General features: G+C 48.9%; 3 protein-coding genes across 4 annotated transcripts in view; 2 read left to right on the top strand and 1 right to left on the bottom strand.

Annotated features, from left to right (window-relative positions):
* The window catches only part of Slc7a8 (solute carrier family 7 member 8), a 58,069-nt gene extending 53,250 nt beyond the window's left edge, over positions 1-4,819 (top strand). For both annotated transcript variants that reach the window (XM_026406050.2, XM_026406051.2), the window contains 3 exons: positions 965-1,114; positions 2,145-2,322; positions 2,828-4,819. In XM_026406050.2, coding sequence (XP_026261835.1) covers positions 965-1,114; positions 2,145-2,322; positions 2,828-2,994 — 495 coding nt within the window. In that variant the 3' untranslated portion in view covers positions 2,995-4,819. The remainder of the gene's footprint in view (positions 1-964; positions 1,115-2,144; positions 2,323-2,827) is intronic.
* Rnf212b (ring finger protein 212B) overlaps positions 1-15,050 on the bottom strand; it is a 145,435-nt gene that overhangs the window by 116,648 nt on the left and 13,737 nt on the right. The gene's annotated exons all lie outside the window — the stretch shown is intronic.
* Positions 10,599-12,091, top strand: Cebpe (CCAAT enhancer binding protein epsilon). The gene is made up of 2 exons (XM_026406053.2): positions 10,599-11,108; positions 11,732-12,091. The coding sequence occupies exons 1-2, from the start codon at positions 10,599-10,601 to the stop codon at positions 12,065-12,067; spliced, it is 846 nt and encodes a 281-aa protein (XP_026261838.1). The 3' UTR covers positions 12,068-12,091.

Here is a 15,050-nt window from a genome sequence, read left to right as displayed (position 1 = left end):
TCAGGTATAGGATGAAGGTCATCTTGATTGGTTAGTTTTAGGAGGTGGCTGGAGAAAACAGTTGGGTCACATGCCTTAACAGTACTGTTGGTGGAATACTATGTCTGCCAGACAAGTATAGCCAGAATCAGGCCTATTCATCCATTAAAACCTTCTCAATCAGTACATAATGATGCATGCCTATAATCCCAACTATTTAGGAGGCTAGAGCATGAGAATCAGGATAAAAATTTAAGGCCAGCTTGAACAACTTAGTGAGACCCTATCTCAAAAAGGGCTGAGGTTGCAGCTCAGTGGTAGAGCACTCCTGAGTTAATTTCCTAGTACCACCAAAAAAATAAAAAACAAAAAAAACCCTTGATTATTCTCACCATTAGATCTCACATTGGCCTTCACAGATTATCAGAGTATAGCATGTTCTGAGAAAGCCACAGAGATAATTTTGAAGTTGGAAAGTGACCTTCATCATGAAAACCTCAAGGATGTTATGAGGGTTAATATTTGCTTTTAAAGAAAAAATGATAGGAAAACAAATTAGATGACTTAGCTAGGAGAAAAGGGTGACAACAAGAATAAAACTCTAATCTGCAGTTAATAATCTTCCCTAAGGGGTTAAAAAAATTACCTTGAGCTATAACCAGGGAGAAATACAAATGAGACCAGGTTGACATCAAGTCAGTGGCACCTGTCTGGCCAATCCAGGTGTCCATTCTGAGTAGTTAGTCCCTATTCCATACCAGTGGTTAAATATTTTTGGTTTTGCCCCTGTAATAAGTAAGAATTTCCTAGCAAAGAAGGTATAGGAGCACCTGGGCTATTGAAAGTAGTCATGAAGTCTCTGTCTTGAAACATCCATTACAAAATGGTACAGTCTGCCTGGAAGGGAACTGCTCCAGACCTCTGAACATCTCCTTCAGTCTACAAATGCCTTTCTGATCACTGATGATCCCCCTCATTTCCCCAGTGCATCTCCACCCTGCTGATGCTAGTCACCAGTGACATGTACACTCTCATCAACTACGTGGGCTTCATCAACTACCTCTTCTATGGGGTCACAGTTGCTGGACAAATAGTCCTTCGCTGGAAGAAGCCTGACATCCCCCGCCCCATCAAGGTGAGAAAATGTCCTTTTGGAATTCCCCTCCTCTACTGGTTCTAGCTGCAGAGCACATTTCTGAATTAACTCTATTCTTGGCTATTGGCCACAGATGACCATTTCTGTGATGGTAGTAGTATGTAAATGAGAGTCCTTTCTCCACTGGAGATAAGACCAGAGCAAACTGGGCATGATGGTGCATGTTTGTAATTTCAGTGATTTGGAAGCCTGAGGCACGAGGGTCACTAGTTTGAGGCCAGTCTGGACAACTTAGCAAAATCCTGTCTCACAATAAAATAAAAAGGGCTGGGGATTAGCTCAGTGATAGAGCACTTACCTAGCATATGCAGGGCCTGGCTTCAATCACCATCACCACAAATAAACAGAAGAAGAGGTAGGATTAAAGGGAAGAAGAGGTAGGATCACCTTATCTCCTCTGAGAGGGGCAGACAAGGAAGAGAAATCAGGACTCACAAATGGTCAATGAGGATGGAGTTAGTACTCTTTCTGAACTAAAGTCAGGGCCCCAGCCTGCCTTATGCCATGCTCACTCTCCTGATTTCTTGGGTCTTGGTGTGCTTCTTTTCTTAAAATTGCTTAAGAGAAACAAAACGGGGCTGAACCTGGTGAGAGGGATGGGCATTTCCCACTTTGAGCCTAGAAGTGAAGCCAGACAGACCTAGGTCATTGTCTTCCTGCCTCTTTTCCACCCAGGACCTTAGCAAATACATTGGAACATACGAGTAAGCTTCTCAACCCTCATGGGCTTCTTTGGCTGCCACAGGCACTTGGCCTGGATGACAAAGCCTTATCTGACCCCACCTGGGAGGGAGGACATGAGCAATAAGGATGGCTCCCTCCCTGGTTTCCCCATCCTCTTCCTGTCCCATTGTCCAAGTTCATCAACATTTATTGACATAGCATCAGCCCTGTGGAACACACAGCTAAGTGAAGCCCAGCCTTAGCACTCAAGGATGTGAGTGAGAGAGGTTTCCCCGATCCTGGGGATGGTGGGGGCCATGCAGCTCACAGTGCCTCTGCTCCTCAGATCAACCTGCTATTCCCCATCATCTACTTGCTGTTCTGGGCCTTCCTGCTGGTCTTCAGCCTGTGGTCGGAGCCGGTGGTGTGCGGCATTGGCCTGGCCATCATGCTGACAGGAGTGCCTGTCTATTTCCTGGGTGTTTACTGGCAACACAAGCCCCAGTGTTTCAACAACTTCATTGGTGAGTTGGTGAAGGCGAGAACTCCTGGGCTGGAATGGAGTTATCTGGTTGGGGAGCCCCCCAGGATCAGGAAGCCTAGCCTTACCTTCACCTACAGGGTCTGGAGAAGGAGTTGGGGGCAGAAACAGCAGATCTTTCCAGAGATCCCTGAGCAGAGAACAGCTGAGATTTCCATATAGACTTTAGCCCTGGGAGAACAGGCAGCCTACCAGCTGCCCTGCAGAAACCGCCCCAGGCTGGCTATAGATCAGTGCTGATCCTGGAAGTGAGGGGTCAGTGGGCATAGGGAAGGTGGATAGCTGGGGTCTTGATGAGTGAGAGGCAGCTAACAAAAGATGTAGGAGACAGATGAGGTGGCCATTTCCCAGACAGAATCTCCAAAAGGCACTGGTTGCTCTGTTGAGGCAAAGCCTGGGGTGGAAAGCTGGTTAAAGCCATGGTCTTATTGGCCCTGTTGGCAGGACACCCAGCACTGACCCGGTTTCTGTGTGGTCTCCTTTCACAGAGTTGCTTACCCTGGTGAGCCAGAAGATGTGCGTGGTTGTGTACCCCCAGATGGAGGGGGGGTCAGAAAGAGAAGGGGTGAATGAGGACATGGAGGAGCAGCAGCAGGCCATATACCAACCCACTCCCACCAAGGATCAGGACTCAGTGGAGCATCCCCAGCCCTGAGGACCACCATCCCCTCAGCTGGCTACTCCCTCCCTCATCCTGATCTCTGCCTTTTCCCTGCCTGGGTCTCCCCAACACACACACACACACACCCCTTTGCTTCTATCAGGCAGGGCCAGGACCTGTGTGTGGGAGTAGTGAGAAGTCAGAAACAAATACACTGACATTTGTACCCAAAGAACCAGCCTCTTATCCCAGGGCCTGTGTCTAAGGCCCTCACACAAGGGTTTCCCATGTTCCATTAGAAGAGAGTGGAGATGCCAAGGGTGCCCTACAGGGCCTCCCTCCCAGGCCCAACCCTCAGATGTCTCTTAAGCACCTGAGCTCACTACTGCCTTCCTTCCCCACCCCTGAGCCCAGAGGAGGCCTCAGTTCAGAGAGAACCACAGTAACTCGGTTTGGGAAGACAGACTCAAGAGAGTCTGTCACCACCTAAGGTCAACTGGAGAGACCCATACCTTTTCCTGTTCACTAGGGACCCAAAAGTAGAGGGGATGCGTCCCTCTGCTGCCTTCTCTGTCTCATCCTACCATTCCTCCACCCATCCACCCTGGGCTCCCTATCCAAGAAAGGCTTCTTTTGTGACTCCTCCTTCCCATTAAGCTGAGGACCAAGAAGGAGGAGGATGCCTCTTCCCCAACCCCAAGCTTGTGGAACACAGTGGGAAAGGTTCAGGTGGCAGAAGCCCCAGCCCTGCCCCTGCCTCTTGCATCCTGCCCCCAACGTGGTGCCAAAGCTTCCCAAGGCCAAAAAGGCTTTTTATTTCAGTATCACATAACTGTCTCTCCTAAAGACAAAGCCATTCTGCTCCTCCTCCCTCCCCATCTCCATGGGAAGAAGCAGTGGCCCCCTTATCCCCAAAGCTGCACCCTAACATACCCTTGTGGAGCCAGCACTGCCGGCTACCAGTTATGTCCTTTCCTCTTCCCTGGACCTTGGCTCAGGGGCCCAGTTCGAAGGATCCCCAAGCCTCCAGGCCTGAAATCAGAGCCAAATCAGCCTTAAGTCACCTTTCATCCAAGAACTGGGCCTAAAAATACTCCCTTATTTCTAACCCTCAGGACAGACTTGATATTAAATGCCTTCCCTGTGTGGAAGGTGCTTTCCCACATCCCCAGAGCTGCCCATTCCACAGGCTGGGGGACTATTTCGGGAAGAGAGTGTTTTCAGAAGGCCAGTTCTTCTCCCCTCCCCCAACTAAAATGACCCCTCCCTCCTTTCTGGTCTCACCGCCAACCCGTCATGGGGCAGGATGAGAGAACAGTGGCACAATGGCAGCCACTTTGAAGATCTTCAGAAAAGCACCTTGTGGTATGCGGGCTCTGACCTTTCCCAGTACTCCAAAGCAGTGGATGGTGTTTGCCCTGACCTTGTAGCCTCTCCCACCCCCACCCCCACCCCACTTGCTGTGCTAGGGACATAGAGTTCTTTTATCCCAAGCAAGATTCCCTCTTCCCCCTCCCATCTGCTTAAACTGGAATATCCAGGGAGCCGCTCCTGCCCCAGCTTGCCTCTCCACATTGGTGAGATGCTAGATTTGGGCTGAGTTATGGCTCCCAGAGTGGATACTGGCTGGGCTGGGCCCCCAGAAGACCATCTTCTTGGTCTTCCCTCTCTTCTCATTCCTCCAGTCTCCTCCCTTCCTTCCATTATTTGTTATTATTATTTTGTTTTTTTGTAAAGTGGATGCCTTACTTTTTTGGATAAATATTTTTGAAACTAGTATTTCTATTTCTTTTGGATTTTTTAAATGTAAGGTGGTTTGGGGGGTGGAGTTAGAAACTTAATGACAATATGTCATTGAGTTGGTTTAAGTTTTGTTTCCTTTGAGGTTTTCTTCTTTCTTTTCATGTAATAAAATTTTAAATGAAAATGAAGTTGATTGTGTTGATAATTAAACAACTTACAGAAACAGAATCACTGGGCATTTTTTCTTAGAAGGTCCTCCTAATGTAAGGGTCCGGCGAAACGTCGGAGAAAGAGACCACAAGAGACTGTCTTATGCAACAGCAGAAGGGAGGGTTTATTTGGAGACCAGCATGCTAGGGCCCAGAGCTCTCTATAGCAAAGAGAGATGGAGCCCTGAGAACAGCTTGAGCAGAGCTTATATACTTTTCTTGGAGAGGGCAGGGAGGGAAGTTCATTGACAGGTCAGGGCGAGTGAGCAGTTTGCCTGCAACCGAGTGAGGGAGTGTATCCTGCAGTTTGGTAGTTTGGGACAGCACATTCTGGGAACAAGATTAGCAAACAGTTCACAGTTGGGGACAACACATCCTGGGAACAAGATTTCATCAGTGTTTTGTTAAGCATATAGAAAAACAGAGTGACAAGTACCTATTTTATTAACCTTTCACTAAGAGCCCCCTCTCCATGCCTCTCTGGGGTCCCATACTCAGGAACCCCATAAACCAACAGTCACCTCTCATTCCTCCTGAGGACTTCAAAATGTTATTAAATTCCTGCTCTTTGTGCCATCCTGAGAACCTGCAGATTAGTTGGGAAGAAAGAATCACTACCCAAGATGTGACATGGGCTAGTAGAGGGAGGCAAAAGCAGGGATGTGCCCCTCAAAGTCTGAGCAGAATGGGAAAGGAAGTGATGAGCTGGGTCTATGGAAAGACTTAGAGGGCCCAAGGAGCATGCTGGGAGGTGAGGCTGGTCCACTCAGCCATACAGAAACATCTGGGAAGAAGACTAGGAGGATTGTTTGACTAGGACAGTGGAAAGGAGGAGAAGTTAAGGTAGGCCAAGTTCCTCCTGGTGTCTAGGGTTAACTACTAGAGGAAGTTAATGGGACTAGACCCAGTACTTGCTCTGTCCCTCCCTTTCTGGGCAGCGCTCCCAGCAGCCTGTCCTGAGGCGGCATCATTCCTGAGTGAGCACTGCTGACAGAGGTCAGGCCCATGAGAGGTGGGGGTTGAGACATCACCCGCCACCATCTGGACACTGAGGACACAGGCAGGTGGGACGCCTCCACTTCTGGTCCTCGACTCCAGCTCTCCTGCTTTGTGGCTGTCATTCTTCCAGGCAGGCTGGAAACTCGCCATCCATAGGGACACTGAGCTGGCAGGCCAAACACATGGCTCCTAAGCCCAGGCCATTCACTAAACAGAACTGTGCCCTTGGGCAAGTCACTTCTGTTCAGTATTTCAAGGGGGGGTGAGGTGGAGGGAAGGAAGGAGAAAGAGTTGGACCCAGTCTCTGTTTCTCAGTCTTATTTTTTTGTGTGTGATTTTTTTGTTTGTTTGTTTCTCAGTTTTCTGGCACTAAGTTGTCCCCAAAGGGAAGAGGCCAGTCCTGTCCAGGAGGCTGTTATCCAAGGCCCCCTTCCTCAACACATATAATTTTCCTCTTCTTGGCTTGCCCCAGTCCTCCTCTGCGTCACCCCATTCTGGTAGGTCCAGCTCTCCCCAGTCCCCTCTCCAGGGAGACACTTGTCCCTGGGGCCCCCCTCTCTCTGTAAAGTGATACCTGCTGATCTTTTCAACCTGGTCAGATGGGCAAAAGTGGGTGTCCTCCTGGACCACATGCATTTATTTTTAACCTGGGCCTTTCCCCTGTCTTAACCCTGCCAATCACTTTAATGCTGGGAATTTCAGATGCTCTGAATTTAGAGAATTTGGAGACCTTTTGAAAGTCACTGTTGAAAGTCACTGTTTTTCATTGTGCCCAAGGACTTTGCTATATGCTGTGGGAATGGCAAAATTATTCCTGAATTTTCAAAGTCAGCACAGACTTCAATTGCTTTTTGTCCCTCTAAGGTGTGTGTGTGTGTGTGTGTGTGTGTGTGTGTGTGTGTGTGTCTTACTGGGGATTGAACCCAGGGCATTTCACGACTAAGCCACATCCTCAGCCCTTTTTAATTTTTTATTTCTTTCTTAGTTTTATGGTATCAGAGATTGAACCCAGGGTCACTTTACCACTGAACTACATTCCCAGCCCTTTTTATTTTTTATTTTGAGACAGGATCTTACTAAGTTGTCCAGGCTAGACTTAAACTTGTGATCGCCTTGCCTCAGCCTCCTGAGTAACAGGGATTAGAGGCATGTGCCACCTCATTTGACCTCACCTGTCCTTAATTTAATTCAGGAAATATGGTCACCACAGTTGAAGAGGTCCAAAATATGTATTCAATGCTACCTTTAAAGAGCAAACAGCTGCCACGCATAGTGGCACATGCCTGTAAGCCCAGAGGCTTGGGAGGTGGAAGCAGGAGGATCACGAGTTCAAAGCCAGCCTCAGCAATTTAGCCAGGCCCTAAGTAACTCAGTGAGACCCTGTCTCATATATATATATATATATATATATATATATATATATATATATATATATATTTTTTTTTTTTTAAGGTGGCTGGGGATATGGCTCAGTGGTTAAGTGCCCCTGCGTTCAATCCCCAGTACCAAAAAAAAAAAAAAAAAAAGAGTAAATAGCTGACCCCAGTGAAAAGAAGCCAAGAATGTGTACAGTACATGGCAGAGCCTGGGCAGGGCCTGGTACCTGTGTGCTCAAAGCCTATCTGTGGAAGTGAGGTGACATACAAGGCAGCAGGTAGTAGGTCTGCGCTTTGGAGACACAGTAAGAACTGCAAAGAGAGATCAGAGGAAGGGAGATAGGAGATCAACATTTACAGGGACTAGTTGCTTTGCATGTATTATCTTATTCAAAGTTTAATTAAACAACCCTATGAAGGAGGTGTTACTACTGCCATTTTACAACTCAGTAATTTGCCCAAGGTCATCAATAAGTGACAGAGGCTGATTTGAGCCCTTTCTAACACTCCATCACCATGCTCAGTCATCTCTCTCTGGAGAAGCCTTGGTTCACCAAAGACATGGTGCTTGAAGGAGATCAGTCACAGAGTGTGAGATGACACTCATTATTTTAGATAATCCAAACAGGTAGCAGATGCAGCAATGAAAAGAAAATTATCTTGCTGCCCTGAAAAGAAAATTTTCCACTCCTGAGCAAGAATCCCCGAGGGGCCCTTGATAGGCACTGCCCTCCCACCTCACTCCTATCCTATCCTGTCAGGAGCCCCCTCCCTGGCCCTGATGTCAGGAGCACAGCTGTCCCCGTTACTGGGCAACACTGATGGCAGTGTGCAGGTAACGTCAGCACCCACCAGGGAGGCCAGGGGCTAAGATCCCTTATCTCACCATGGCCCAAGCTTTGACTTTCTCATTTCCTGCAGGCTCTATTTGCACACACACACCACCCTACTTCCTCCAGCACCCACTTCACTGCTGCTGACGCTGACTTCTCCCTCCCTGTGGTGGCCCAAGGCGGGTGAAGGAGGTACTGAGTCACACAGCAACCTTTTCCCCATCCCTTTGGCCCCAGGCCATCTCACTTACAAGCCCAAGACCCTTTCTGAAATCAGTAAGGCATCCTCACATGACCTTGGGCAGCTCAGTCTTGTTTTCCTTCTTGATAAAGCAAGAATAAAAATACTGCTTGCCTTGCCTTCCTTCCTACTTAACAACAGCAAAATGGTCAGCATGGAAAAAGGGAATGTTTCAATCACCAAAAAAGCATAATTTGTCAGAAAATACAAGCCCTAACCATTAGTATTATTTCAAAGTCAGAGAGAGGGTAGAAATTTTCCTCCTTGAGACAAACACTGGCACCATTGCTCCCAGCAAGCCCTCATCCTGGTAACCTGACTGCGAGCCCCCCATCCCTGCCCCTTTTCCTCCTCTTCCCAATGTTGAACAGTCTTGGCCAGTGCCAGGGCTGAGAAAGGCTGCCCTCTGCAGTCCACCTGATTCCAAACAACCGCAGACTCCCAAATCCACAATTTTGTGCCAATATTGCCACCTAGTGGTCAATTCAGGCACTGCCACCAAATTGAAGTCACTTGGCTTTGGTACCTCTTTTGGCTGGCGTCCTTTGAAATGAAGAAAAATCTCCTATCTATTTTCTGAGATCTGTATCTAGGAGCATGCCAGGTCAGGACTTGATGATAAAGAATATCTGTCCATACTTCAAACTACACAAAAAAGCACCTGGGACAGGTGTGGAGTAGGGAGGATGGGAAGGAGGATGTTATCAAGACTTGGCAAATGTGACATGTAGCCCATCCATATGTGCCCTACTGTGGCACACTCATAGTGACCCAGCCTATAAAAACTTCTGCACTGCCCCCCACCAACCCCAAGACACTATAGCACTTGCTGGTAATAAAAGGGCCAGTAACATATTTCTTATGTGTCCTTTTCTTTTCACTGTACCTGGGCCCCTTTTGAAGATGAAGCTTCACAGGTGAAAGGAGGGCCATAGCAGGTGTCTCCAACATGCCAGAGTGGAGAGTTCCCAAAGGAAAGAGAAAAAGAAAGCTGGAGGACAGCACAATATCAAGAAATGCAAAGAGGGAGCTATGGGCTTCTCCTAAAGACTCTGAAACAGAGCCCCAGGAAGAGGTAATGACAAAAGAGAAGGCGTCTCAAGCCTCCAAGAGGAAGTGGACCCAAGAGACACATGCTGGAGGTCAGAAAACGGCCATGCAAAAGGAAAGACAGCAAACTGAGCTGCAGCGAGCTCCTGAGCTGGCAGCCCAGGGCACAGGAAGTCGGGGGCAGAGCCTCAGGCCCAAAGTGGGGGGCAAAATGCCAGCCTGAATCTTTGCAATGCAGGGCAGTTGGAAGAGAGATGTGCTGAAGCCACCCGAGGAGCATGTCTGTAAGTTCTGGGGGCAGTGGCCCCCCAGTCTTGGGGTGCAGGGCCCAAGTCCTGACCAGGCACCTCAGTTGTTCCCAGGCAGTCAGGGACTATGCCAGACTGCTAGAGGTAGTGAGAGCTGGAAACATGTTAGTGTTTGGGCTATTGCACAGACCCTATGCATAAACCTAGCAAATGACCACACTCTGCAACAGACCTCTGTGCATAGCTTGTTTCCAGGATCTATCACTACTTCCAATACCCCTCAAACAACACCTCCAGGCCAACACTCAGAAGAATGGTCTGGGAGGTGGGGCTACAAAAGGAACAACTGTCCCCCAGAGTAGGTGGAGCTCAGCTCTGGAGGGGGGACCAAGAGGAAGGCGTGTCAAAGGAGGAGTTCAGACCAAGCTGGGGGTCGGCACTGGAAGAGAGCTTTCTCTATTCACTCTGAACTGGCACCTCATTCTGCACAGTTGGGAAGGAGGAGGACGTTCAGAGTGAGGTGTGGATTTGGAATCCTCAGCAAGGATTTGGAATCCCTGGGCTCAAGGGAGTGGAGGTATTTCCAAAACCTCTGCTCCTGTGCATCTCCAGACCTGGCTTGGACCTCACCAAAGTGCTCCAGCTGTTAACTAGGTCAGGGGCCCCCCTTTCTCAAAGGCCTGCATCCCTCCCTCTGGGGTGTGCCCAGCCCCTCCCTAAGTCACCCCCGGGAGAGAGAGGGGGAAAAAAGGGAAGAGAAGAGAGGCATTGACTGCAGAGGAAGGAAAAGGAAGCAGAGCAGAGGAGAGAGGAGAGAAGCAGCACATGAGTGGGTGACAGAGTAGACCAGAGAGGGCAGATCTAGGGCAGGGGGAGATCGACAGAAGGCAAGCTAAGCATCCTAAGGGGTGCCCCAAGAGCAGGGCCCAGGGGCGGGGAGCCAAAGGGGCGGGCCGGCCATGTCCCACGGGACCTACTATGAGTGTGAGCCCCGGGGTGGCCATCAGCCACTTGAGTTCTCAGAGGGCCGAGCCGGGCCTGGGGAGCTGGGGGACATGTGTGAGCATGAGGCCTCCATCGACCTCTCTGCCTACATCGAGTCTGGGGAGGAACAACTACTCTCCGACCTCTTTGCCATGAAGCCAGCGCCTGAGACCCGAGGCCTTAAGGTCCCTGGAACTCCTGCCTTTCCCCACTACCTGCCGCCTGACCCGCGACCCTTCGCCTATCCCCCACATACCTTCGGCCCAGATAGGAAGGCGTTGGGACCTGGCATCTACAGCAGCCCAGGGAACTACGACCCCAGGGCTGTGGCCGTGAAGGAGGAGCCTCGGGGGCCAGAGGGTAGCCGAGGCATTAGTCGAGGCAGCTACAATCCCCTGCAGTACCAAGTGGCACACTGTGGGCAGACAGCCATGCACCTGCCCCCAACCCTGGCAGCACCCGGCCAGCCCCTGCGTGTCCTCAAGGTAAGAGCAACCAGTTTTCCCTGCTACCCAGGGGCTGCAGCAAGGCTATGTGGAGGGGGGAATTATGAGACCATTGCTTATGCTGAGTCTGTGTTTGGTGTTGCTCTGTGAAATGGACTCACCCAAGGTTCTTTGTGCTCACTACCAGACCATGAGCCCACTCTTTCCTTCTCTGTGAACTCACTCTCACCCTGAACTCCATTCTGTCCTGAAATCCCCGTGGCTGGCTGATCTTAGCTGATGTCAGACCCCTTGCCAGCTTCCCTGTTGCCCACCATGCCCCTCTTCTTGTTTCTCTGCCTCCCGCTTCTGAAGAGGAAATGCCTGTCGATTGTACAAGAGCCTCACCACAGATAAATGGAGGAAAAGTGTCCTTGGAGAGTGTGAGAGCATAAAAGGGATTTTTGGTGTGAGGGAGAGGACCCTTTGCATCTGGGTTACTTTCTTTCACCAAGGCAGGGCAATGACAGGTCTATCTTGAAAACAGGAGCTGGCTCAGAACCCTAGATTTCTTTGACGCCCCCAAGGGATCCCCCCAGCCCCGCTGCTGAGATTCCTACTTGTCTCCACTTGACCTCTTGGTCAGCCCTCATCACTCCATACCTTTGTGCCTTCCCCTCCAGGCCCCTCTGGCTGCTGCCGCGCCCCCCTGCAGTCCCCTTCTCAAGGCGCCCTCTCCAGCCGGCCCCTCGCACAAGGGCAAGAAAGCAGTGAATAAAGACAGCCTGGAGTATAGGCTGCGGCGGGAACGCAACAACATCGCAGTGCGCAAGAGCCGGGACAAGGCCAAGAGGCGGATTTTAGAGACACAACAGAAGGTGTTGGAGTACATGGCGGAAAATGAGCGCCTGCGCAGCCGTGTTGAGCAGCTCACCCAGGAGCTGGACACCCTTCGCAACCTCTTTCGCCAGATCCCTGAGGCTGCCAACCTCATCAAGGGTGTAGGGGGCTGCAGCTGAATCTGACTGGTGGACTGTGGGCACTAGACCCCTGGCTTGACCCTGGAGATCTTTACTCTGCTGGGACCCTAGACCTTCACAGACCAAATCCAAGACCATTGACAATGGCAGCTGATGGCTAAGGAAGGCAGGACCCATAATGATTCTGAATAAATTGCACTGTGATTTGCTGCTGGGGTTGTTCACTGGGCCTGGGCCTGGGCCTGTTTGTGTGTGTGTGTGTGTGTGTTGTGTGCACGCGTGTGCACATGTGTTTTCATGTGCATGCACATGTTTAGCACAGGGGACCCTGAGGCCAGGTAATGCCGTGTGCCTGGGTCTACATAAGTCTTGTCTCTTATAGCTCTCTCCCAACTACCACACAGCCAGATCATAGGTCTGTCACTTTGCTCTTCTCTCCCTTGAACTTGCTGTCCCTGCCCCTAGCTACCCCACTCTGTCCTTCTGCAAGCAGAAGGGAGGCTCCCCACACCATACACACACAACCTGGTGCAACTCTGGATACTTTGCTGACAGAGCCCTAGAATTGGTAGGGCAATTTCAGCACCATACAGTCTCTGTGCTAGCCTGCTCTCGCCTGAAGGTATAGTCTGAAAGCTCCTGCCCTAGGTGATCAAGGAAAATTCCTGATGGCTCTGCGATATTTATGGTCCTTTAGCTCTTGATCCAGCACTCTGTATCTTCTCTTCAGTTTGATAGCCTCACCATTGTCAATGGTGACATCCCTCACCACTGTTTCCACCTACCTACTTCCATCTTTATCCTTTACCGCTATTTTAGGGGCTCTGGTTCCCTAAAAGTGGAGAATCTAAGTGTTTGGGAGAGGAATCAGTTATCACCTGGGAAAGGCTCAACTGGGAGACTTGATTTGTATGTGAGCATTGATAATGAGGAGGAGGAGGACAGTGTGCCTGTGCCAGTAAACACCCACATTTAAAGCAGTTTCTTTTTCACAGAATTAAAGCCTTGGAGGCAGAAGAGTGCAGTAATTAAGAGCCTCAGTTTGCATCTCCCTCTGCTATTTACTGGTGGTGTGACATTGAACCATTTACTTCTCCTTTCTCTGCCTCAGCTTTTTCATCTGCAAAATGGGAGTAATTTTGGTGCCCATCTCATAGTCAGTACTGGGGATGGAACTAGGGGCACTCTACCACTAAGCTTCATCCCCAGTCCTTTTTATTTTTTTACTTTGAGACAGGGTCTCACTAAGTTGCTGAAGCTGGCCTTGAATCTGTGGTCCTCCTTCCTCAGCCTCCTCAGTAGCTAGGATTTCAGATGTGTACCTATAAAAAACAGGGACTGGCATATCATAAGCATGAATAGTTGTCATGATTCCACATTGCTATAACTGAAAGTTAACTGTAAAATTCTCATTTTACAGATAAGGAAACTGAGGCCTCGGAGAGGGGAAGGAAATTACCAAGAATCATGGGACTGTTTAGAGGCAGAATCTAATTTAGCTCCATAGTTGGGCACCATGGCACACATCTTAAGGCAGAAGGATTGAAAATACAAAGCCAGCCTCAGCAGTTAAACAAGGCCCTAAGCAATTTATCAAGACCCTGTCTCAAAATAAAAAATGAAAAGTTCTGGGGATGTGCCCACCTTCACTGAATATACTTGAGGGTAGTGACAAGTGCCAACTATTAAGACTCAGAGGTTAAGTTCCCTGGGTTCAATCCTTAGTACCAAAAAAGTAGCTTCATAAAAATCACAGAGTTGGGGCTGGGGTTGTGGCTCAGTGGTAGAGTACTTTCCTAGCACATGTGACACACTAGGTTCAATTCTCAGCCCCACATAAAAAAATAAATAAATAAAGATATCATGTTCATCTATAACAAACTATTTTTTAAAAAAATCACAGCAGTCTTTTTTGTTTGCTTAGTTTCATTTTTTTGGTTTGGTTTTACTTCTGGGGATTGAACCCAGGGGCACTCTACCATTGAACTACATCCTAGTCCTTTTTATGTTTTATTTTGAGACAGGTCCTTGCTAAGTTCCTGAAGCTGACCTCCAACTTGTGATCCTCCTGCTTCAGCCTCCTGAGTCACTGGGATTATAGGCGTGCACTACCATGCCAGGCAAAATCACAGATTTTAAGAGATGCTAGAAAAGACCTCAATAGATATTTGGTGAGCTTTGCCCTCAGACAAGCAAGATAGTGTGAGCCACATTTTATAGATAAAGCAGTGAGGGCCAGAGAGGATAAGAGCCTCCTGAAGCTCATTCAGCCAGTTGACTGTCTTAATAGTTGGCACTTGTCTCTATCCTCAAGTACATTCAGTTCAGGTAGGGACAGGAATCATGTTCAAGAAATGACCATGAGCCAGACATGGTGGTGCATGCCTGTAATCCCAGCAGTTCAGAAGACTTAGTCAGAAGGTTGGAGAGTTTAAAGCCAACCTCAGCAATGGCTCTAAGTAACTCAGTAAGACCCTGTCTCTAAATAAAATACAAAATAGGGCTGGGATGTGGCTTAATGGTTGAGTACCCCTGAGTTCAATCCTGGTACCACACACACACACACGCAAAAAAAAAAAAAAAAAAAAAAAAAAAAGAAAGAACAAAGAAATAAAGAAAATAAATGATTATGAACTGGGTGCAGTGGCACTAGCTTGTAATATCCTTGATTTTGCAGACTAAGGGAGGAGGGTCACAAGTTTGAGGCCAGCCTGTCTCAAAATAAAACTAACTAAATAAAAAGAGCTAAGGATGTGGCTCAGTGGTAGAGCAATCCCCAATACAAGCAGGGGGGGGGGCCAAAAAGTGATCATGAATTGCCCGACAGTGGCAGAGACACAGGACAGAATATAGGGCTGCAGTCTTTCCTAGTTCACTGCTGGGAAAGCCTGAGTTAGACATGAAGGAATAACTAACTCCCTGGGAGGCAGACAGACTTGTATCCGGATCAACCCAGTTTCCTCTCCCCTCCCATACCTCCTGCATCCTCAGGCATCTTGTGTTCACCAGGACTACCCCAGCC

Source organism: Urocitellus parryii, chromosome 6 (genome assembly GCF_045843805.1).
Source record: "Urocitellus parryii isolate mUroPar1 chromosome 6, mUroPar1.hap1, whole genome shotgun sequence".
Classification (NCBI taxonomy): domain Eukaryota; kingdom Metazoa; phylum Chordata; class Mammalia; order Rodentia; family Sciuridae; genus Urocitellus; species Urocitellus parryii.
The sequence above is the reverse complement of the archived record's forward strand: the minus strand, read 5'-3'. Positions and strand labels throughout refer to the sequence as shown.

Excerpts from the sequence above, each read along its gene's own strand:
- Cebpe (XM_026406053.2), top strand. The coding sequence starts at position 10,599 with ATGTCCCACGGGACCTACTATGAGTGTGAGCCCCGGGGTGGCCATCAG. Across the intron at positions 11,109-11,731 it reads AGCCCCTGCGTGTCCTCAAG|GCCCCTCTGGCTGCTGCCGC; the intron begins GTAAGAGCAACC and ends CTTCCCCTCCAG.